This window comes from Talpa occidentalis, unplaced genomic scaffold (assembly GCF_014898055.3).
Source record: "Talpa occidentalis isolate TD23 unplaced genomic scaffold, MPIMG_talOcc4v2.1 talOcc4.2, whole genome shotgun sequence".
Taxonomy (NCBI): domain Eukaryota; kingdom Metazoa; phylum Chordata; class Mammalia; order Eulipotyphla; family Talpidae; genus Talpa; species Talpa occidentalis.
Window position 1 is genome coordinate 47,041,037 of NW_023602073.1, and position 22,007 is coordinate 47,063,043.

Here is a 22,007-nt window from a genome sequence, read left to right on the forward strand (position 1 = left end):
CTTTGGGGGATGATTAGGTGATGAGGCCTCATGAATGGGATTATGTCCCTGTGAGACAACCAGAGAGCTCCTCACCATGCCCACCATGTGAGGGCTCAGTGGGAGGGCAGCCAGCTATGAATAGGGAAGAGAGCACTGGAATTTGCTGGCACCTTGGTCTTGGACTTCTCACTCTAGAACTGAGAGAAATATATTTCTGTTGTGCATGTCAGTTTATTATGTTCTGTTACTGTAGCCCAATCAGACAAGGTGTTCAAAAGCCAGATTGTTCCCCAGAGTCCCATGTGCTGCAGTGTCCCCTCAGCTGCCATCTGGGCGACTGTGTCGTGACCCCCAACCGGATGGACACACTTCCTGGCCCAAGAGACATCAGAGGCAGTTGGTGGCCGGCACCACCTGTCTTCCCTGCTGTGTGGTGAGAGACTAGGGAAATTGAGATGAAATGATAGTAGCAAACACACACAAATCGCAAAAAAATGCCTATTTTGAACAGTTGTGTCCCCTGAAATTCATATATTGAATCCTTCAATATGATTATACTTAGAGACACAGTCTTTGAAAAGATAATTAAGGTTAAACGAGGCCGTAAGACTGGGGCCCTAATCTGACAGGACTGGTGGTTATGAGGAATATCAGAAATCTCCCTTCCCCCAAGTTGTGTGTATGTACACACACACACACATACACACAGGAAACACCACGTGAGGGCATGTTGTGAAGTCCCAGCTACAAGTCAGGAAGAGAACCCTCATTAGAAACCAACTTCCTAGGGCCTCCCCTGGTGGCGAAGGTGGTTGAGCTCCACACTGTGAAGTTGTTTGCAGCCTCTGCAGCACCAGCTCATTCCATGCCGGCAAGGGTCCCACATGGCCCTGCAGACCTCTCCTGTCTTGCCCAATGCTCCCCTCAGCAGTGTATTTCCTCAGTCTGCCTGTTCTGTTCCCCGCTCTGGCTCTGGTGAATCCTCTCACCTTCCCACGCCTCTGGCTGTACCCCAGTTCTTGTATAAATAAATAAAATAAATGTTTAGAAAGAAATAAAAGAAAGGAAACCAACTTCCTAGCACTATGATCTTGGACTTCTGGCCTCCAACTGCTAGAAAACATATTTCTGTTCAGCCCCTAGTGTGTGGGATTTGGTGACGGCAGCCCGAGCAGACCAAGGCAACTTCCAAAGCAAAATCCAGGCAACTCTCCTTTCAGTCTCAGACATACCCAGCTTTACGGGGCTGGTCACAGCGTATATTCTCATCCATGATGTTCACTGACTGTTCTGAGCCAGGCATGGTTCTGGGCCTGGTGATCATGTCATGAAATCAGAGAAAAAACTGCTTTCCTGATGCTTCCATCTGACAGGAAGACAGAAACCAATGAGAACATCACAAGAGGAATAAAGTGTGATATGTGTTCTTGTCCATCACTTGGTAACAAACAATCCCCCAGATAAAAGCATCTTTTATTCTCCCCCTTCTGCGGGGTGACAGGATCAGTGGGCAGCTTCTCTGCTCCACATGCACAGGCTGGGGGTACAGTGCCCCGGAACATCCAAGAGGGTCCCTCCCAGGACGACAGGGGGTGCAGGCTGTGGGCTGGGGCTCACTGGGGCTGCAAACTGCATGGTTTGGCTGTTCCCAGCTCGGCTCCTGGGCTCCAGGAGGGACAAGTCAGACCCACAGGGGACCTGGTGTCAGAACCTCAGAATTCAAAAAGCATTACTATCCCAAAGCTCTTCCAAGATCAAGGGGAGGGAGGTGGCCACACCCCTAGGTAGGCGGTGGCGGCGTCACACTGCGAAGGGGATGTGGGGTGGGTGTTGTTGAGCCTGTCTTGGGACAAGGCCCCTGTACAGTGTCAGAAAGTGACAGGAGATAGAGGAAAACTCCTGCAGGGTGGACACCCAAGGCAAGCAGATGGGAGGGGCACTTGCAAATAGGGTGGTCAGGGCGGGCCTCACTGGGTGACAGTTGAGGGAAATTGAAGCAGGAGAGACTGAGGCACAGGGACTTGCAGGGATGCCTTCCTGGGTTGCCTCTGTGTGTACAAGGCTGTGTGGGGCTGGCACGATGGCTGCAGTGGGAATGGAGGGGCTCAGTTAGCCAGACTCCTGTGTCCCAACCCGCGGGATTCATAGGCACGAAAAGAGAAGGGCTGAGGATTGAAATGAGGGGCTAGAGACAACTTGACGCTAGCGTTTGCTTTTTTATTTTTCCTTTACCCTTCTTTTACTTTTCCCTGTCTTTCTACCTTCTCTGACCTTCTCTCTGCTCTTCTCTTGGTAACCTCTCGCAATGACCTCCTGACCTTCTCGTGGTTCTCTTTTTATATCCTGGTAGCTCCTCCCATCGTACCTCCCAGTCTCATTTGATTAACAGGAAAAACCTGTGGTTTCTCAGCAGGTGAAATGGTAAAGCGAAACTTATTAATGGCATGTGTTGTGCAACACGGCGCATGATCCAGGAGGCTCCGGACATCTCCCCTTTTTTCTTTTAAATGAGACACCTGGCCTGTCTTAGGTTGGCATATTCCATGACCAGCCTTACCCGTCATCGCTAATCCGGTGCACTTGGTCTGGACCGCTGTCTTAGGTTGGTCTGGACAGGCTACGCTCTTACCTGTCTTTGGCTCTGAGGTTCTCTAGGGCTAAGTTGACCCATCCGGATGTCACTGGGGAGTCCTGGTCAAGTACCACGGTGCCAAGTACTTGCCTGACCACAATAGCACGTTCTTTGTTTCGCTTCCGTAGCCAACGGAGAAACCATATGCCGAATGCACAAACAGCAACTCTGGGAGGAGTCCTCTAAACCAGGCAATGAGACCCTCACTCGTAACAGGGTAACCCAAGTGTTAACAGTTATGAGCTGTCTCGCCAATTGAGTAGTCAGGTTCAGGAACTGGTGGTTCCAAGGTCCTCTGATTACACTATTTAACTTGTTTACTTTCATAGACATATTTTTCACCATAACAGGAATTACACAAATAAAACTGTACAAAAATTTACAATGCATGTGAGCAGTTAACAGAAGTGTGTTTATCTCTTTTTACATCAGAGCTATCTGCTAATTAAGCATCAAAAGTCCATTTCGTAAATGTTCATTCATATCTTGCTATGTTGATAACACAAAAACAACATTGGCAACTAAATTGTTTATAGTGTCAGTATTTGCAGCAGCTTGAGTGACAGAGACGGCGGCAGCAGCCGCAGCCGCGGCCACTGCTATTGAAACCGCAACAACAGCTGCAGTGATGCCAAAATCACGTCTCCTCCTAGGTAGAACAGGGAAAGGAAAGATGTGCAGAAACATCCACGGGCGTGATTAAAGTAGAAAGCAGATGAACGATCACTGCCCTCTCCGCACTCCGGGTCCAGCAGGCAGAGAGGGCGCAGGGCTCCGCTGAACAGTTCAACACAGTTGCATTTCCTGCATTATTGGAAGGACAAAAAAGAAAGGAGGGGACAGGCAAACAACAGTAGACAAACTCTCTGATCTATTATTCTGGATACTAATGGATTGTTCAATGGTAGAACTAATGTTTGCAGAGTAAATGCCATCAAATAATTTCACCTCACCCTGGCCCAACAGGGCACTATCCAATGGCTTGGAAGCCAGACCAGTAGTAAGATTAATGGCAAACACTTGCGAAAAAGTGGAGTCATGACAATCAATGAGGAGCAAAAAAGGCAGCCGATGCACAATTGCCCATTGTACTGACATCTGGGACGCTTGTGTCATCAAGGTTAGCAGGGTCAGGTATATTGACAAACAGAACCAATCGAGCAGGAACCCATCGGGGCGCTTCCGCATCCTGCGGGAAAAGACAAATGCTGCCGAGCAGCTGTATTAATACTGGCGCGGGTGGTTGCCACTCATTATTAACAGGGTCCTTCCATCTTGCCATGTAAGCGCTGTGGGAGTAAGGTTACAACAAAGTAGCAAAACATCAAAAGGGAGAGAGACAGACAACCTATTTAAGGTCACCTGGGCTAGAGCATTTTCGACTCTAGTGATCGCTTCACGAGCCTCCTGTGTAAATGGCTCATTACCTAGAATTCGACCAGCTGCAGTCATCAGTCTTGCTAGGAACTCCACATATGGTTCTGTTGACCCTTGAATGACCTTTGTTAATTGAATGTCGGCTCCTCCTCTATCACCTATTGCCTTCCAGGCTGACCGTCCAGCTGCTGCAACTTGGGCAAATACAGCCGGATCATAATCCTTTTGTCGGTTATTACTATCGTATTGCCCTTCTTCTGCTAACATATCCTTGTTTCTAACTGGAAATTCAGCATCAGCATTGAGTTTAGCTGTATGGGTGCAGTTCTCTAAAAATATACCTTTCCATACCAAATAATCCACTGGGGAGGTAACTGCCCTGACCACCGCCTTCCAGTCGTTTGGAGTAGGATTCATGCCGATCCAGCTATCCAAAAAGGTATGTGTAAAAGCACTCTGGAGGCCATACTGAGTAACTGCCTCCTTTAACGCCTTCAAATCTTTAAAAGCTGTGGAGACATGTACTCTAGTACGCATCCCTTGAGGATCTGTCCTTTCCATGACTGGGTAAGCATAATTAGGAGCCTGGGAAGCCAGGACTCTTTCCATCATAGAGCACAGTCTTTCCATTAACGGAAGATCAACCCTGTCGAGTGTTCTAGGAGGTGGCGCAGGAGGTGGCTCCCAGGTGTTTTCCATCTCCTTTTACGCTTCCCTGGCTTATAACAACCGAGGCCTTCCTCATCCTGTTTCTCCTCTCCTCCCGACTCATTGGTAGAATAATCTGGGGGAGGGGCTGTTGGTATTTTTTGAGTAGAGGAAGGGGGACTTACCGATGTAGAACTCATAATGGAACTTCTATCTTCTTCCTCCGTTTGTCTCGCTGTCCTGACGGCCTCAGTGGCTAACTGAGTGGCAGCAGTGCCACCGGCATTAAGAGCATCTCCCACCACTCCCCAGACCGTCAAAGTAGTGCCAGGAAGAGACTCAAGACCATATAATTGCTGATGTAAGACGATATTTCCTTTTACCTTATTCCATTTGGCACTATCGACCCGATTCTGCTCCGGAAACCACTTACTAGTGATACTAAGGGTCTCTACAAATCCTTTAAGACTTTTTCTATTGAGAGGAACCCCAAACTCTTTTAGGAGAGCTTCCAGGGAAATAACTAACTGCCCCTTGGACATTGAATTGCCCATGATCCCAGCTACCTTACCTTACTTTACTTGCCGGCTCACCACAGCTGGTGCTTCAGCGGTTCCTTCGTTCTTTTTCATGCCCCACGTTGGGCACCACCTGTCCCGACCCGCGGGATTCGGAGGCACGAAAAGAGAAGGGCTGAGGATTGAAATGAGGGGCTTGAGACAACTTGACGCTAGCGTTTGCTTTTTTATTTTTCCTTTACCCTTCTTTTACTTTTCCCTGTCTTTCTACCTTCCTTGACCTCTCTGCTCCTCTCTTGGTAACCTCTCGCAATGACCTCCTGACCTTCTCGTGGTTCTCTTTTTATATCCTGGTAGCTCCTCCCATCGTACCTCCCAGTCTCATTTGATTAACAGGAAAAACCTGTGGTTTCTCAGCAGGCGAAACGGCAAAGCGAAACTTAATTAATGGCATGTGTTGTGCAACACTGCGCATGATCCAGGCGGCTCTGGACACTCCTGCAGGGAGCTGTGGGGACCCCCTTCCTGCTCTGGCCCTCAAAAGCCCTGGGCTGGGGAGGAGAAGGCTTTGCTTTGCCGGGCAGATGAAGGGGACGGGAAGAGAGCTGCGGTGGGCAGCTCACTCATCTCTAGTCTCTCCAGTGTGGCCAGGGTGGTGGTGACTGCTATGAGGACCCTGGGGCTATCACGTTGCGGGGGGGCTGGCACGTGATGAGGACACTTCCCCTCTGGTTTTCTCCCTGACACCTCACAACCACCATCTAATCATGAGAAAATTTCAGACACACTCAAAAGAGTGACATCGTACAAATTATCTGTCAGGTACTCTTCACAACTTTCAAGGTCATGGAAACAGGTAAGAACTTAGAAACTCAGAAGACTGGTTTCCATAGAGACAGAGACAAGAGGGACACAACTGGAGGTGGCTGGATTGGATCCTGGAATGGAAAAAGGGCATGAGTAGAAAAATGGGTGAAATCCAAAACAGGTCTATAGTTCAGCTAATGGTGTTATACATGTTAGCTTCTCGGTCTCAGCATCGCTTTGTTAGATAGTTACATTAAGAGAAACTGGGTGAAAGGTGTAAGTGAACTCTGCTAGCTTCACAACAAATATCTGTAAATCTAATGTGATCCAAAAAAATAACTTTCAAAAGTGCAGTGAGGGCCTCCCTGGTGGCACAAGGGCTTATGCCTTAGCACTGTGAAGCTATGGGCCGCCACAGCAGCAGGAGTTTGATCCCTGGCCAGGGAGCTACCCACATGGCGCAGCAGACCTCTCCTGTCTCCCCTGCCGCTCCCCTCAGCAGTGGATCTGCCTGTTTTGCTCCACACTCTGCCTCTGGTGGGTCCTCCCACCCACCCAGCCCGGCACCTCTGGCCTGTACCCCAGTTCTTCAGAAGCACTGACAGAACCACTGACCGACCTCCAGGAGGGTCACCCTCCGAGTTCCTGGGTACCCCTCCCCCACCCCCTCCCCCATGGCAGGAGCCATCTTCCCATTCTGTAGCAAGTGTCCCAGGCAGCGAGCTGGTTAGCAGCTGCCCCGCCCAGCAATCCCGCCTTCTGAGACCTGCTTTTCTAATGACCCCCTTTTCCCTGACGATCAAAGCTGCAGCCCCCACTCCCTCTGCACCACCCCTGCCCACAGCGGTGTGACTGTGCGCTCCAGCCCCTGCAGGACACGCTGCAGAAGCCTGCCCTGTGCACAGGCTCACACATGTGGGTGCAGACAGGGCTTTGGGTCTAGCACCGGAGCTGAAGGGAGAGCTCGCTGCCTCAACAAAGCTTGTGCCAGATGCAACAGCACCAGGAGATGGTGCCAGAGGATCAGACGTGGTGCACAGGCCGCATACAGGTGAGCAGTGATGGTCAGCAGGAATGGGTGCCAGAGATGCCAGTGTCACAGCTCATGGAGACGCCATTTGTACCAACAGCAAACAGCTTTAGAGAGGCTGGGCATAAGCCACCAGCAAACAGCTACTTTAGAAACACCAGGGACAGCCTGACGGAGCTCCCTGCTGGCGATGTTAGAGGCTGGGCCAGAAGGAGTTGTCGTAATCACGTCTCCAGAAAGGTCTCAAAGATATATTGAGGTCTCAAAGTCTACAGAGGTCTTTACAAAGATCTTTCTAGGAGTACTTACAAATCTGACCTGCAGCCGTTTGTCACATGGCTCAAGCTGGCTGCTGCTCTGGCTTATAAACTCTTCAAGCTTGATAGGCCCCTTTATAATTCCAGCTGTTTGGTTGGTGCCACTTGAGCTCCAATCAGTTGGTCCATGTAGAGCTTGGAATGGCCTCATAAACCTTCAATTGTACCTGTGAGAGCTCGAATCTGACTGGTGCATTTACAGTTCCGGCACTGTATCTATAAATGAAACACTTGCCGTTGTGTCCAGATTCCTGATGTCAGGTAGTCTCACCCTGGAGTGCAGGCCACTGTCACTCAGAGCCCACTAGACGGGTCCACAGGCTGCACACACTAAGGTCCCCTCTCCCCATGGCATCAGGGATCACAGTGAGAGTGGGCTTCAGCAGGGCCTGATGCTCACGTGAGTACCCAGGCACCCCTCTATCACAGCCCACCAGGCCAGTCTCCCACCTGCCACAGCACAGTTCAGGTCAATGCTGCCAGAACTCTGGGATGCCCACAGGCTGCACGCTGAGCTTGGGGCCTGGCACACCATGGGCCTCTCCCCTCAAGGCTTGTGTCAAACCTTGCTGCCAAGCGGGCCTCAGCGAAGCCAGTCACACCCCACTGACTGTACCAGGTTGCAGGGATCCTCATTTAATGTAGCTACTAGAAAATGACCACTGGCCAATTCTACCCCAGAGGAAAATCTGCTCCCCACCCCACCCCGCCCCAGAACAAACCCACTGAGGCTGCTGTTCCCTCTTGGGTGGCTCCTGGCAGCGTGGACAGCACGTGGCCCTCAGTGGGTGAGAGTGACTCGGCTGTGACAGGCCTGACAGAAGCTATGGCCACAGGAGGCGCTCCCCGGGCCCCTGTCTCCAGGCAGACACAGCAGGTCACCTCTGCCAGGAGGATCTAGAGGTGGCCCCGAGGAGGTCATGATTGTCCCGGAAGGTGGGTGAGGGAGGGGAACAGACAGAGGGCAGAGGAGACACTCAAGATGGAGGTGACCACACCTGCCTGGTCAGGCTGCAGGAGCCTCCTCCCTGCCCCACACTCTCTCACCCTCTCCAATCTCTGCTCCCCATGGCACCCCAGGCCTTTGTCAACATGGACCCTCACCTGCCTTCTCTGCGCGCCATACCCGGCAGGGAGGGCTCACAGGGCCTGTCATCACCTCCACTTTCTCTCCCACCTCACCTGCCTCTATCACCAGAGCAACATCAGGAGAAATTTTTTAAATTTGACTTATCAACAGTAAGACGGCCTGGGAAGATATTGAGGCGCCCGTCACTAAGAGGACCCATTCTGGATGTTTCCAGTGGATTTGACCACACTGAGGCCTCAGCCTCCTCTGCTCAGAGACCCTTCCTCACTGCAGCTGCCACAGCAGGGGGGCCCTGGGTGGTCAGAGCCCTGTGTCCCCCGCTGTGTGACCTGGACTGTGCTTCTGAGTCTCACTCCCACAGTCGTTAGTTACTCTGGGATCATGGGATCTGACAACTCACAAGGTGTCCTAGGTTAAACTGAATAATCCATGCAAATGTTTTTCTTATTTACATTGTTGGCTTTTTCTCTTTTTTTGTTTGTTTGTTTGTTTGTTTGTTTACATCATGAAAACTCAATCCAACACTTTCTCCCTTTCCAGGGTTTTTGGGGTTTTTTGTTTTTTGGGTTTTTTTGTGATTGCACAGCATTGTTACAGTAACAACAAAAATGAAAGAACTTTTAAAGTAAAAATCTTACCTCCAATCCCAGTAGCAAACACCGTAATGATACTTACCTTTCTGTGCTCTCCTCAGTGTGGCCATGAAAACACCGAGATTCATCCTGAACACTATATTGGGGAGGGAGGTGGAGAACCAGCCTGGGTTTATCTGAGATCCTCTCCCTGCTGCACATGGAGGGTTACCCTAGGGAGATGGGAGAGCCCCAGAATGAGAAAGAAACATCAATTCACCCCCTCAAACGTTACACCTTCCTCCAGGAGCTGAGGCTGACCCTGCTCCATCTCCCCCTCCCTTCCTGGACTGTGGACAAAGGCTCAGCTCAGGAACTGGGGTGACCTGGGCTAATACTGCCCCTGGGCCAGGCCAGCAGGGCACACACTCCCCCCTCCCCCTGTGGGACTCCCTCCAGCTCTGGTCTAGAGAGAAAATAGCTGCAGCGTATGGTGCTCCCTGATCCTGAGGACAGTGGGTTTTCTACAGTGACTCCAAAGGAGAGGAATGTTGGGAACTGGGGGAGGGAGCTGTCAGGGGTGAAGATGCCACCACATCCTAGCAGGGGCCAGAGTGGGGGGAGGTGTCCTGCCCAGCTCCTTACACCTCAGGCTAACTATGAGTTATTTCTAAACCTCCTCCTCTTCTTCAGGTCCAGTGTTTTTTCAGTCCTGCTCAAAAACTGCTACTCCGTGGAACTGTATTTACTGAGGTGTTGTTCTGACGCTCTTTACTCTGTGCGACTTGGATTCATTTATTCTGGGACTTAATGTTAATTGACTTCCCATCATCTTATGTTGTGTATCCTGTCATTCCTGTTACACACACACACACACACACACACACACACACACTCCCCTCTCCTTGGGAACCAGACCCTCACTCAGCACTGGGGTTACCTTGACCCTCTGTCTCTGGTCCCCTCAGGGCTGCCCTCTCTGCAGTGTCTCTACTCAGCAGTGTCTGAGCAGCCCCAAGAACCCCAGCACCTCCTGTCTCTGCCCTTGTGGGAAACCAGCCCCTCACCCTGCATGACAGTGAGGAGGTGAAGGCAAAGTCCTGAGGTCAGTGATGGATGGAGGAGACAAGTTACTTTTTTTTTTTTTTTTTTTGCTTAAGAACTTTTATTTTCCCCCTCATTGTTTTATTCAGTTGTTACACACTGTATGAGTTCAGAGACAGAGGGTCACCCTCTTCAGATGTTTGTTATCACTTCCCACCCACAATAAGGGCCCCCACAGTCCTCCACCATAGTCCATTCAGCCCTCTTCCTACCTTGTTTCCTGCTCTTATCCCACACCATAGCTTCAATTCTGCAGTCATATTTCTAGTGTTTGTTTTGGTTTAGTTTCATCTGTCCCTGCTTTGTTTCTTTATATTCCACATATGAATGAAATCATCCAGTATTTAACTTTCTCCTTCACACTTATTTCACTTAGCATAATCCGATCCATGTCTATCCATGTTGTTGCAGATTCAGCATTTCATCTTTTTCACAGCAGAGTAGTATTCCACTGTGTACACAGCTTGTGTTCTTTGTCCACTCATCTGCCGTTGGGCACTTAGGTTGTCTCTATCACTTGGTTATGGTCGACAGTGCTGCAGTGACCATAGGAGGCACATATTCCTCGAAATTAGTGTTTTACCTTCTTTGGATAAATACCAAGGAATGAGATGCTTGACCATGGGACAGGTCTATTTTGAATATTTTGAGGAAGCTTCATTTGTTCTCTACAGGGTCAGGACTGTACTGGTGTGATATCCATAGAGAAGGGAGGTTCCAGGTGTCCTGCCCCGCCCAAGGTATGGTGGAGCTGAACAGGGATGAGAAGCTAAAGAAGAGGAGGAAGACATGGAACAAGATGGGGAAAGGAGACTGGAGGAGATGCATGGAGCAGAGAGACATGTGAAGAAGCCAGGCTTGTTCCTCAGACTTGGATATGCACCAGGGAGTTGGGGACATGGAAAGAGACACTTTAAAGAGGCAAAGACATGGGTGAGGGACCCATGGGGAGGCTGACAATGGCAGCTGTTATCTCCATGTGAATTTTGATTTTGCTCTTGTCCTTCCAGACTTGCCTGGCCCCTTCTGGCCCTTCCCCATGGGTCTCTACCAGTAGGTGCCTTAGCCTTGTGGCAGGTGTTCGGGCCTCAGTGGGCCTGCTTTAGGCCTACCCTGTTTGTCTGGGCCTTACCCATTAGGGATGGGTGACTTTGGATGCTTCATTTGGGAACTATTTTAACTATATTCTTTCTCTTCCCTTTCGCTATTGCACACTCATTCTCTATTGCACACAAATTGTATTAAAGTCTTTTCTATTGAAGGTCTTATGCATTAGAGTATGTTTTGTCTTTATGCAGTTGATGACAGATCCCACGTAGAGTATGCAGATTTGGGGGTCCGGGGAACCTCTCCTCCTGCCTGCTAACAGGACCAGTCTCCATCCCCACCCACCACGCACCAGAGTTCCTTTTCCTCTTCGCCCATCAATGGGTCATTCTCACAGGTGTGAGGTGGTAACTCACAGTGGTTTTAATTGGCATTTTCCTGACAGCACATGATGATAAACTTTTATCCATATACCTTTTGGCCACATTTATGTCTTCTTCAGAAAAGTACTTATTTAGCTCCTCTGCCCCTGTTTTGATTTGGTTGTTTTATTGTTTAGAAGTTTTTTGTAGATATTAACTCCTTGTTAGATACATGATGTGCAAATATTTTCTCCTACTCAATATTGTCTTTTCATTTTAATGATAGTTTCCTTCACTATGTAGAAGCTTTATAGTTTGATGCGATTCCATTGGTTTCTTTTTGCTTCTGTTCCCTTGGAGCACAGAAGACATTATGGGCAGTGAAAATACTCTGCATGATGTTCTCATGATGACACATGTCAATATACATTTGTCCGACACCCACAGAACGGACAACACCAGAGTGAACCCAAAGGAGACCATGACTTTGGCAACTATGACGTGCAGGTCCATCACTAGTCACATATGAGCCAGTCTGGTCTTAACACGTGATTTGGACGTGATGTGTGAAGAGTTTTATAAGTTGAGAAGTGTAGTGTAATTGACGTTTGAAAGCATATTTTATGCACGTACCAGGACATTTAAATCACACTCAAGGATACACACAAGGATCACACACAAGGATAAGTTAAATAATTTCCCTCCCCCCACAACACCCCAGGCAGCCAGTATCTGCTCAAAACCAGTTAGTGACTGATCATTTCTCTTTTCCAAAAAAATGTATATCTATGCTTCTGCATGGACACTAGTGTTTGTTTTCCTGTCAGTACAGGAGTTCAGGACACAGCGCGGGGGAAACATTTGCATATCATGAATCTGATAAAGGACTGTATTTAGAATATACAAAATAACGCTTAAAACTCAATGAGCAAAAAGAAACAACCCAGTTTTCATTTTTTTTAAGAGAGAAAATTTTTTTTAAAGATTTATTTATTTATTTATTTATTTATTTATACAAGCACTGGGTACAGTCAGAACCGCGGGAGGGTGAGAGAATTCACCAGAGCCAGGGCAGGGAACAGAACAGGCAAACTGATGAAGTACACTGCTGAGGGGAGCAGCGGGCAGCAGGAGAGGTCTGTCACGCCATGTGGGACCCTCACCGGCGGCCGGGAATCAAACTGGCGGATGCAGAGGCTGCGGGCAGCTTCGCAGCCCAGCGTTCAACCACTGCGCCACCAGGAGAGGCCCCAACCCAGTTTTTAAAAGCACAGAAACTGTGTTGTAGATGAATGGTACCTCATTTGAAAAATGGACAAAAGACTTTAACAGACACATCACCAAGAAGAGACACAGACGACAAGGAAGAACAAGGAAGAACATGAACAGCTGCTCAGCATCACAGGGCACTAGGGAAAGACAAAAAGAACAACAGTGACGCCATCACACCTAGTAGGGGCTGAAAAATGCAAACCCTGCACAGGTGCTGCCAGGATGTGGACACAGGAGCCTCATCACTGCCAGAAGAAATGCAAAAGGGCACGGTCACTGTGGAAGATCATTGACAGTTTCTTTGAAAACAAAAAACCTGACATACAGCCCATTGATCACTGCCCCAGCTAGTTACCCACTAATTTGAAACTTGTATTTGCACAAAACCCTGCATGAATGCAAATGTTTATAGCAGAAAACCCATAATTTTGAGCGGCACATAGTGCAACCTTCCAAAGGCAACAGTATTTAAATAAATGGAACAAAAAGAAATTTGGCAGGAAGAAATCTGGGCAACACTGCCTTAGCCTGGTGTTGAAGGTTAACACCATCAGTGATGAGTCAGGTGGACATGATGAGCTCTGACATGTTGAATGCACAATGGCCCTGCATCCCTGTGCTCTGCTTCCCCAAACCCACAGTCCCACTCAAAAAAAAAAAAAAAAAAAAACTAAATTGAGGTACTATGTTCCTGAGCAGTGCTCCTTGATAGAGGCCAAGAGTAAAAATTAGGACTCCCTGGTGGCTCCAGTGGTTAAGACACCACCTATGCAGCTATTTGCAGCCACAGCAGTACAAGTTTGATCCCTGGCCAGGAAGCTAACCACATGACGCAGCAGACCTCTCCTGACTCCCTGTTGCTCCCTCAGCAGTGTATTTCAGTCAATCTGCATGTTCTGTTCCTCATGCTGTCTCTGGTGAATCCTCTCACCGCCCCACCCCCCACCTCTGGCCTGTGCCCCAATTCTTGTATGCATAAATAAATAAATCTTTAAAAAAAATAGAAAAATTAGGGTGGAGGGGTCACATGACCAGAAACTGGAGGTGGGGGTAGAAGTGATTAAAATAGTTATTAAACCAACTATAGAAATGAAAAATGCTTAGGGCCAACTGCTACAGCAAGTATCAGATGCTACAGGACGATACAGACCAGAGCTGGGGTACGCGGATAGAGCCATTGCAGAGAATCGCTGGTCCTTACAAATCAGCCTAGTCACACCATAGAAGTCATTCATTTAAAGACAGATACCAATAGCACAAAGGAATGAGCCCTCCCAACAAGAACACCACCTCAGTGCCCTTTCTGCCCTGGGAAGAGACAGCTCTGCTCCCAAGGCTGCCGCCTGGGTCTGTGGGCTACTCCTAACACACCTGCTCTCTCCAGGGGCAGCTCCTCCTGCCTGCTGGTATCCGCACAAGCATCTCCTTCTTTCCTTTTTTGTGGGATATGGGGGGAAGCATGGGGGGGGGTACACACCACTGAAAGGAGGACTTTGGTGAAATTTTCTTCTAAGAGGTGACCCAAGAACCCCCATCTGTGAACCCATGACCTCTCCAAAACATCACTCCTCACCAAAGTCAATGTTTCAAAAATGAGGAAAGTCTGAGAAACTGTCATCCAGGCAAACTGGATGGGATTATGGAGCATAAAATGGACATTAGCAAAACCTAATGAAAGTATGGCATTTAGTAATTATGTCAACATTACTTCATTAGTCATAAAAAAAAACTTTACTCATGTAGGATGTTAGCAAAATAGAAATGCTGTGGGATAAACAAGAACTGTGCTACCTTTGCAACTTTTCTGTAAGTCTCACAGTATTTTTTAAATGTTATTTTTTAAAAAGATTTATTTATTTATGCATACAACACCGGGAGTACAGGCCAGAGGTGTGGGGGATGAGAGGATTCACCAGAGACAGAGTGGGGAACAGAACAGGCAGACTGACTGAAATAACGCTGCTGAGTGGAGCAGCCGGCAGGTCCTGAGAGGTCTGCTGTGCCATGTTGGTATTGCCCTGGCTGGGGATCGAACTTGTGCTGCAGTGTCTGCGGAGGACTTCATAGGAGGCGTCTTAACCCCTTGCACCACCAGGAGGTCCTAAATGTTATTTTTTTTAATACCCTCCAAATTTTATTGGTTGTAGAAGGAAAAAAATCTGTCTAATTTCCAGTTTTCCTAGGCGTTCTGAGGAGAAAAAAATGGAAACTATGGAGTCTGCTCTCCTCTTAGCCCTGGTTTCTTGCTCCACATAGAGCGACTCACCCTCAGGATGCCACCCGCCAGGACCCCTAACTCTGAGAAATTTTTTTTTAAAGATTGATTTATTTATTTATACAAGCACTGGGTTCAGTCAGAAGCGTGGGAGGGTAAGAGAATTCACCAGAGCCAGAGCGGGGAGCAGAGCAGGCAGACTGACGAAGTACACTGCTAAGGGGGGCAGCGGGCAGCAGGAGAGGTCTGCGCGCCATGTGGGACTCTCGCCCGGCGGCTGGAGATCGAAGTGGCGCTGCAGAGGCTGTGGGCAGCTTCGCAACCGGTGCTCAACCGCAGAGCCACCAGGGAGGCCCCTCTGAGAATTCTTTAGAATTCTTTAGAATTCTTTGTGCGCATTAGGTCTTTTCCAGACTCCAGAACAGCGCGGCAGCGCCCCCGTGTGGCCACAGGGCTGAGCACAGGAGCCCAGAGCTGCCCTTTCTCCTGCTCAGCCAGGCCCTCCCCAGGCTCCCTGGGCTCCCAGCAGCAGGACCAGGGGGAGCCCAAGCACGTGTCAGTTTATCCTTATTTTTAGTCTCCAGTGGTCTCCGGGACATAAGTACTGGTTCCTAAGTTCTGGGCAAATCCCCAAATACATAGGCTGCCTCAGTCTCTTGGGATGGAAACTTAGATTCCAGGGCCCCTGTAATTTGTTTCTGCTTCTGCTTCCAAGGATGAAAGCCCCTCCTCCTGGGAATCACCTGACATTCTCCACCCTTTGGAGGAGGGGAGGGGCCTAGGAGAGCTGCCTGGCACTGGCTAGGAAGATGGAGAGACTCCTGGAAAAGAGAGCAGAGGATGGAAATGGGGACTTTAGGGAACACAGGTGGAAAGGAGTACAGTGGGGAGCCAGAGAGGACCGGGCTGGAAAGGGGCAGCATAGGGGACACTGTGGGGGGAAGGACTATGTGGGTGACACGGGCTCTCACTGGGAGGCTCAGAGCCCTCTGTCTCACCTGGGGGGATGTAGCAGTGCTGGCCTGTGACTGCCCAGGGAACTGTGCACATCTGGGGCCTTGCCCGTCCTTGCAGGGCTGGTGTCACCCACACACACGCACATGCTGGTGACGGAGAGGACTGTAACAGGCGGGTCCCCAGGGGAGGGTCCAGGTTCCCTGTCCCACCCAAGGAGGGTGGAGCTGAGCAGGGAGAAGCAGCAGCTGGAGAGGAGACTGGAGAAGGAAGGAAGCAGAATGAGCCAGAAGGAGACCTGGGGGAGGCACATGGAGCAGAGAGACACGTGAAGAACTGGCGCTTACTTCTTGGCCTTGGACTGGGTGGCACAGATGTGGGTGAGAGACCTGTGGGGAGGTTACAATGGCAGCATCTATCTTGATTTTGCTCTTTTCTTTCCAGACTTGTCAGCCCTGTCCACCCCTTTTCCATGGGTCCCCTCCAGGAGGTGCTTTAGGTGGCAGGCATTCAGGCCCGGCTTGGGCCAACATTCAGGCCCTGTTGGCTGAACATTTACCAACAAAGGGATGGGTGACTTTAAATGCCTGATTTGGAAACTTTATTCTTTCCTTTTTGTTTGTTGCACACTAACTGTATTAAAGTTCCTTTCCATTAAAGGTCTTACATGTTTTGTCTTGATGCAGCAGATGGCAGAGTATGGGAGAGATAGTGGTTAAGGGGAGTCCTTAACCCCTCTTTACCCAGAACATCCCCCTCAGTTCCCCAATGCTGGGGTGTCAGGGAGATTCAAGGGGTCAAGAGGAGGGCAGAGCAAGGCCTGAGACACCCTGGAGGACCAGCCCCAGGGACTGATTCTGGGGCTCTAGGGCCCCACTCCCTGCAGGCAGGTCAGATTCAGCACCGCTCACAGCTCCAGGCCACTGACAGCCCCTCTGTGCCATGACCCTGTTAGGAGTTGGCGCCTCAACTCCATCTGGGGTTCCCAAAGACCACACGGAGCCAGAGATGCAAAAGCAAAAAGGCTTTATTGCTAGCTTAAGCTAGGGTCCAACTCTGCCTGGTGCACTGACACAGCAGTCTCACCAGATTGAGAGAGGGACCCCCTCCCAGAGCAACCAGCTGTTTTTGTACTTTGTTGACAGGGTGCAGGAACTTTTCACACCTGGGGCAGGGTCCACCCTGATTGGATAGCTCTCATGGTGCCAGCTAGGTTTTGTTTACCCTTGGCTTGTGGTTTTTGCCCCGAAACGAAACTAGCTGTGCCCTTTTGAGATGGCAGTTATTTCTCAAAATGGCTGCAGTCTTGCTCATCTTACAACCCTGCAGAAACCACTCTGGGATAGCATGCAGAAAAAGAAATGAACATCAAAATTAAATGGAATCTAAAAAAGGTAGACATAATTTTTTAAAATCATGTTTATTTTGAAAGATACTTCAAGGGACATAGAATCCTCTTCTGACAGCTCATTGTTATCATGATCTTGACTGTCACAGAGTTACTCTGGCACACCTGTTTGGGAGAAAACAGCCACTGATGAATTTATCGCCTTAATTTATTAATGGTTTGTACAAAATCACTTCCTACTTTGTACCTAAAACAAAGATCTGGTATCTGGCTATGCATTCTATCTACCAGACAACTCTGCCTGGCCCCGCAAGGGGGCATGAGAGTTGACCAGGTTCTCCAGTCCCTTGGGACGGGCTGAACTAGAACCAGGGAACCAAAAATATTCTGGCAGTTTCCCAGAAATTAGACGGCACTCAGAGAGGTGGAGAGATATTTAATTATCACGCAGGTGGGCTCAGTGGGATCGCTCCCCAAAGGGCTGAGCCCCCAGGAACAAGAATGGCAAGGTTTTATACAGCTTGTATGAGAAAACTGCTATCCCATCTCTCATGGCATAAGCGTTCTTTATTGATCTGGAAGAGGGTTCAAGGGTGTCAATGGCTACCACCTCAGACAAGCAGTGCAACTTCTCCAGCAACTTCTCCACTCCAGCAAGCAGCAGAGCCAAAGCGGTAGACTCCCCCAAGCAGCAGATTTAGAAGGCAACAGAAACTAAGCATCAGATTCCCCCAAGCAGCAGGCTTAGGAAACGTCCTGCTTCAGGTTATCATTGTGTTTTAAATCAGGGGTCGTCAATGGATCATGAAGCTGTGGTCCACACATAAAATGGAATACTACTCTGTGATCAAAAACATAACCTCATGCTATTTGGGAAATATGGATGGGGTAGGAAGGAATAATAAGCTTGATAAGTCAGAAGGAAAAAACAATGATCAGATGGTTTCCCTTATATGTGAGATATACAGAAATCAAACAAAGGGTCAGAATAAAGACAAAACTTGCAGCCTGATCCTAGATCTGAGGCATACACCAGGGGGAAGGGAAAGAGATGGATCCAAACAAGGGACGAAAGAGCAGAAGGGACTGTAGTGATGGATCATGGGTGCTATGGTGGTGAGATAACTATAAGGACTACACCTGAGAGAGAAATCAAATATTACACAAAAATTAACAATGATGTAAGAGAACAAATAAATAGATTGAATAAAAATTTTTATATCAATCTCTGACAGCTAGAAAACAAATAAAATTAAATGAAGCAGAGGATCCTGAAGCAACAAAATGGGGATGAGAGAAATCCTATAACATTCAGTCCCACACAAGGCAGAGCTCTCATTCTATGATGGAAAATAATATTGAAGAAATTCGGGTGAATTACATTCAGTGATAACATTCTCAATAGTCCACTGCATCCTAAGACTGTCCCACTCACAACTCCCCACAACCTGGCCCGATCCTCTGGTGTGTCCCAGGGGGTGAGAGACATCCCAGAGTCCTGGGGACTGTTGCTGCCTGAGGAAGCACAGAAGATACTTGGTCAGAGCCCAGAGATGAGCCCCTCAGAGAAACTGATGAGGGTGACTCTCCCCAGGGTTCCCTCTACACTATCCTCAGGGGCTCAGGACCCAATCCCTGATCCACACTTACCTGCACCCTGAGTGTCGCTGATTGCTTGTACCCCTGTGGGAAGAAACCTCATGTGAGACAAGGGAGGAGTCAGCCATGGAGTCCTAAAGGAATCCCCAAGTCTGGGTCACAGGGGAATTTCTAGAACTGTGACTAAAGACCCAGGTCAGGACTGAGATATATGAAGAATGGATATGAGAGGGAATTGGAGTCTTTCCTCAGCAGGGTCCTTCCCTGTGACATTTACTGGGAAACAGATCCCCATCACCACAGTTATAAGGTGAACAATTGGTGATTCATTTTCATAAGTGCTTTACAAAGAGTGAGTGTTTGCAATCAGCTCCAGACTGGGCGACACAGGCATGTAGATCATACTCCCTACTAACCAGGAAGGGGAAGTTCTTCCTGGGACATGAAAGTCCCTAGTGGACAAGACCCTCCCCCCCTTCCCTACCTGAGCGCTTCCTCCACCACCTCACAGCTGCAGCCACCGCAGCTCCAGTGAGCACAGCTCCAAGGAGAACCAGGCCAGCAATGAGGCCTCCGGTGGAGTTGGTGGAGTTGGTAGGGACGGTGGGCTGAGGAGGGGGCACTGGAATGGAAGGGAAGGGGAGACTCTGAGCCCCAGGCCTCCATCTGATGCTCTGAAGATCTCCAGAAGGCCTCCTGATGCCCCTAAGAAGCTCTGTGCCCACGTTCCCTCCTTACCCCATCTCAGGACTCGGGACTCCAGTAGCCCCTCATGTTGCACGTGGCATGTGTATCTCTGCTCCTCTCCAGAAGGCACCACCACAGCCGCCCACTTCTGGAAAGTTCCATCCCCCCCAGGCCTGGTCTTCACCAGCTCCATGGCCTGGGTCAGATTCTCCCCATCTTGCTGCCAGGTCAGGGTGATGTCCGCAGGGTAGAAGCCCAGGGCCCAGCACCTCAGGGTGACCTCATGCTCAGAGGTGGGGTGGTGGGTCATGTGTGTCTTTGGGGGATCTGAAGAGAAGGGACAAAAAATTCTAACTTTGAGTTTTTCCTTCCTGGACACTGAAGAAGCCTCAATGACCATCCTCAGAATGGACATGACAATTGGTTTGGAGGGAAGCAGCACAAAGCCCAGAAACCAGCCTAGTCTGGAGAATCAGGTGAGAGCCCAGGGTAGGTGGACGCAGGTCTCTAAGGAGAACACAGACTTTTGCTCCTGAGCTGGGTAGAGGTGAATGACACAGAAAGGCAGGAGTCAAATCCAGAAATGTTCTCAGACCAAAAACAAGACCTTGAAAGAGAAACTCATGGTTCCCAGGATGGCTGCCGGGTCACAAGGATCCCGGGAGAGTTATTTCAGGATGGCCTCCCTCCCTCAGGAGAGACTGGATTCCTTAAAATTGGTGTCCAGAAAAGTGGTGTCTTCTGGGCGAGTCTCTCTCTAGCACAGAACATGAAACCCAGGGGGCTCCTCCCTCTGCCCAGAAAGCAGGTGCTGTTCTGCCCATTATTCCATTTTCCCTGTGGGGCGCCAGGAAAGGGGAGGTCCGAGGCCTTGTGGCCCCTCTTACCTGTGCGCTGCAGCACCTCCTTCCCCAAAATCAGGAATCTGAGGAGCCACTGGAAGCACCTGCTCTGTATACTGTTCCTGACGCGCTCGGCCCTCCCCGATGCCTCCCACTCGCTCTGGGTGATCTGAGCCACCGAGTCCGCGGGGGTCCAGGAGCGCAGGTCCTCGCTCAGGGAGATGAAATCCGCGCCGTCATAGGCGAACTTTTCATACCCGCCGAGGAGACGCAGGTCTGGCCCCACTTCACAGCCACACATGCTCTGGAGGGTGTGAGACACTGCACCCCGCCCAGCGGTCAGCCGGGAGGTCTTCCCCCTATCACAACCCCCCACCCTGAATAAACCTAAACTTGAATGGAAGGGCAGGCAAGAGAGTCCCTTGGGGTGGGGAGGGGCCTGGCAGATCCACCAGCCTCGAGGGGTCAGTGGACCCTGAGACTCGGGACACCCCGGCCTGATGGTGGGAATGGGGGGTGACCTGACCCTGGCCCCGCTCCGCGAAGCTCACCGTCCTCGCTCTGGTTGTAGCGGCCGCGCAGGTCCTTCAGGAGCGCTTGGAACAACTGAGTGTTGTACCTTTGGATCTGAGTCTCCTCGTCCAGGTCCTCCTGCCGCACCTGCCCCGCCCAGGGCGCCCGCGGCTCCACACTCTGGCCCGGGGAGTCGCTGTCGAACCGCCCGAACTGCGTGTCGTCCACGTAGCCCACGGCGATGAAGCGGGGCTCCCCGAGGCCGGGCCGGGACATCGCCGTGTAGAAACACCTCAGGGAGTGGGAGCCTGGGGGCGGGAGGGGAGACCCGGGCTGACCCTCCTCTCTGCACGGGCCCAGGGCCCAGGGAGATGGGCCTGGAGGGGAGAAAGGGGCGGGGCCGTGAGAGTGAAAAGGGGGGTGGGCCAAGAAGGGCCCAGACTCAGGGGACCAGAGCACTCAGGGGACGCGAGAGGGACAGAAGGGGCCAGAACACAACGGGCCTGAAGGGGAACAAGAGGTTGGGGGGAGATGAGCCTTTGCTGGGGTCCTGCACCCGCAGGGGCTCCTTGCTCCTCCCTCCTGGAGCAACAGTGTCCAGCTGGACACGCACTCACCCGCCCGGGTCTCCATCAGGGTCAGGGGCCCCCAGAGCAGCAGCAGGAGGGTGAGGGGCATCACGCCCCCATCCAGGGGTCTGGGGAGAAGGAGTCCAGGAGAGTCCTTGGAGACTTTGTCACTGGAGCAGGATGATGCTGATTGTCTTCCCTGGACACCCCCAGGAAATGGGGAGAGAGAATGGGGGTGAGTGTGGGGTCATCAAGGCTGCACCACCCCACAGAGCCTGTGAGAGGGAGACGTGATGCTGTGACAGGGTGACATCCACAGACAGGGGAGGCTCCAAATTCCCTTCCCCACCTTAGGGAGGAGTGGATTTGGGCTGGGAGAAGCAGCAGCCTGGAGGAATGAAGAAACTAGTAGTATTTTCAGATAATTGTGAATATTAATGTTAATTAAAACTGTATAGGTGATCATTTCTCGAAGGTTATTTGCTAAGTGAAACCTGAAATAATATCAGGGAATCTTTCCTA

General features: G+C 50.2%; 1 protein-coding gene across 1 annotated transcript; it reads right to left on the reverse strand.

Annotated features, from left to right (window-relative positions):
• Positions 1-17,351: 17,351 nt before the first annotated feature.
• Positions 17,352-21,769, reverse strand: LOC119251332 (patr class I histocompatibility antigen, A-2 alpha chain-like). Its single transcript, XM_037518662.2, has 7 exons — positions 21,534-21,769; positions 20,955-21,224; positions 20,449-20,724; positions 19,613-19,888; positions 19,359-19,496; positions 18,926-18,958; positions 17,352-17,440 (listed from the first exon to the last, which is right to left on the reverse strand). Exons 1-7 carry the CDS (start codon positions 21,592-21,594, stop codon positions 17,427-17,429), a joined length of 1,068 nt encoding a protein of 355 aa, XP_037374559.2. The 5' UTR covers positions 21,595-21,769; the 3' UTR covers positions 17,352-17,426.
• Between the last annotated feature and the right edge of the window lie 238 nt (positions 21,770-22,007).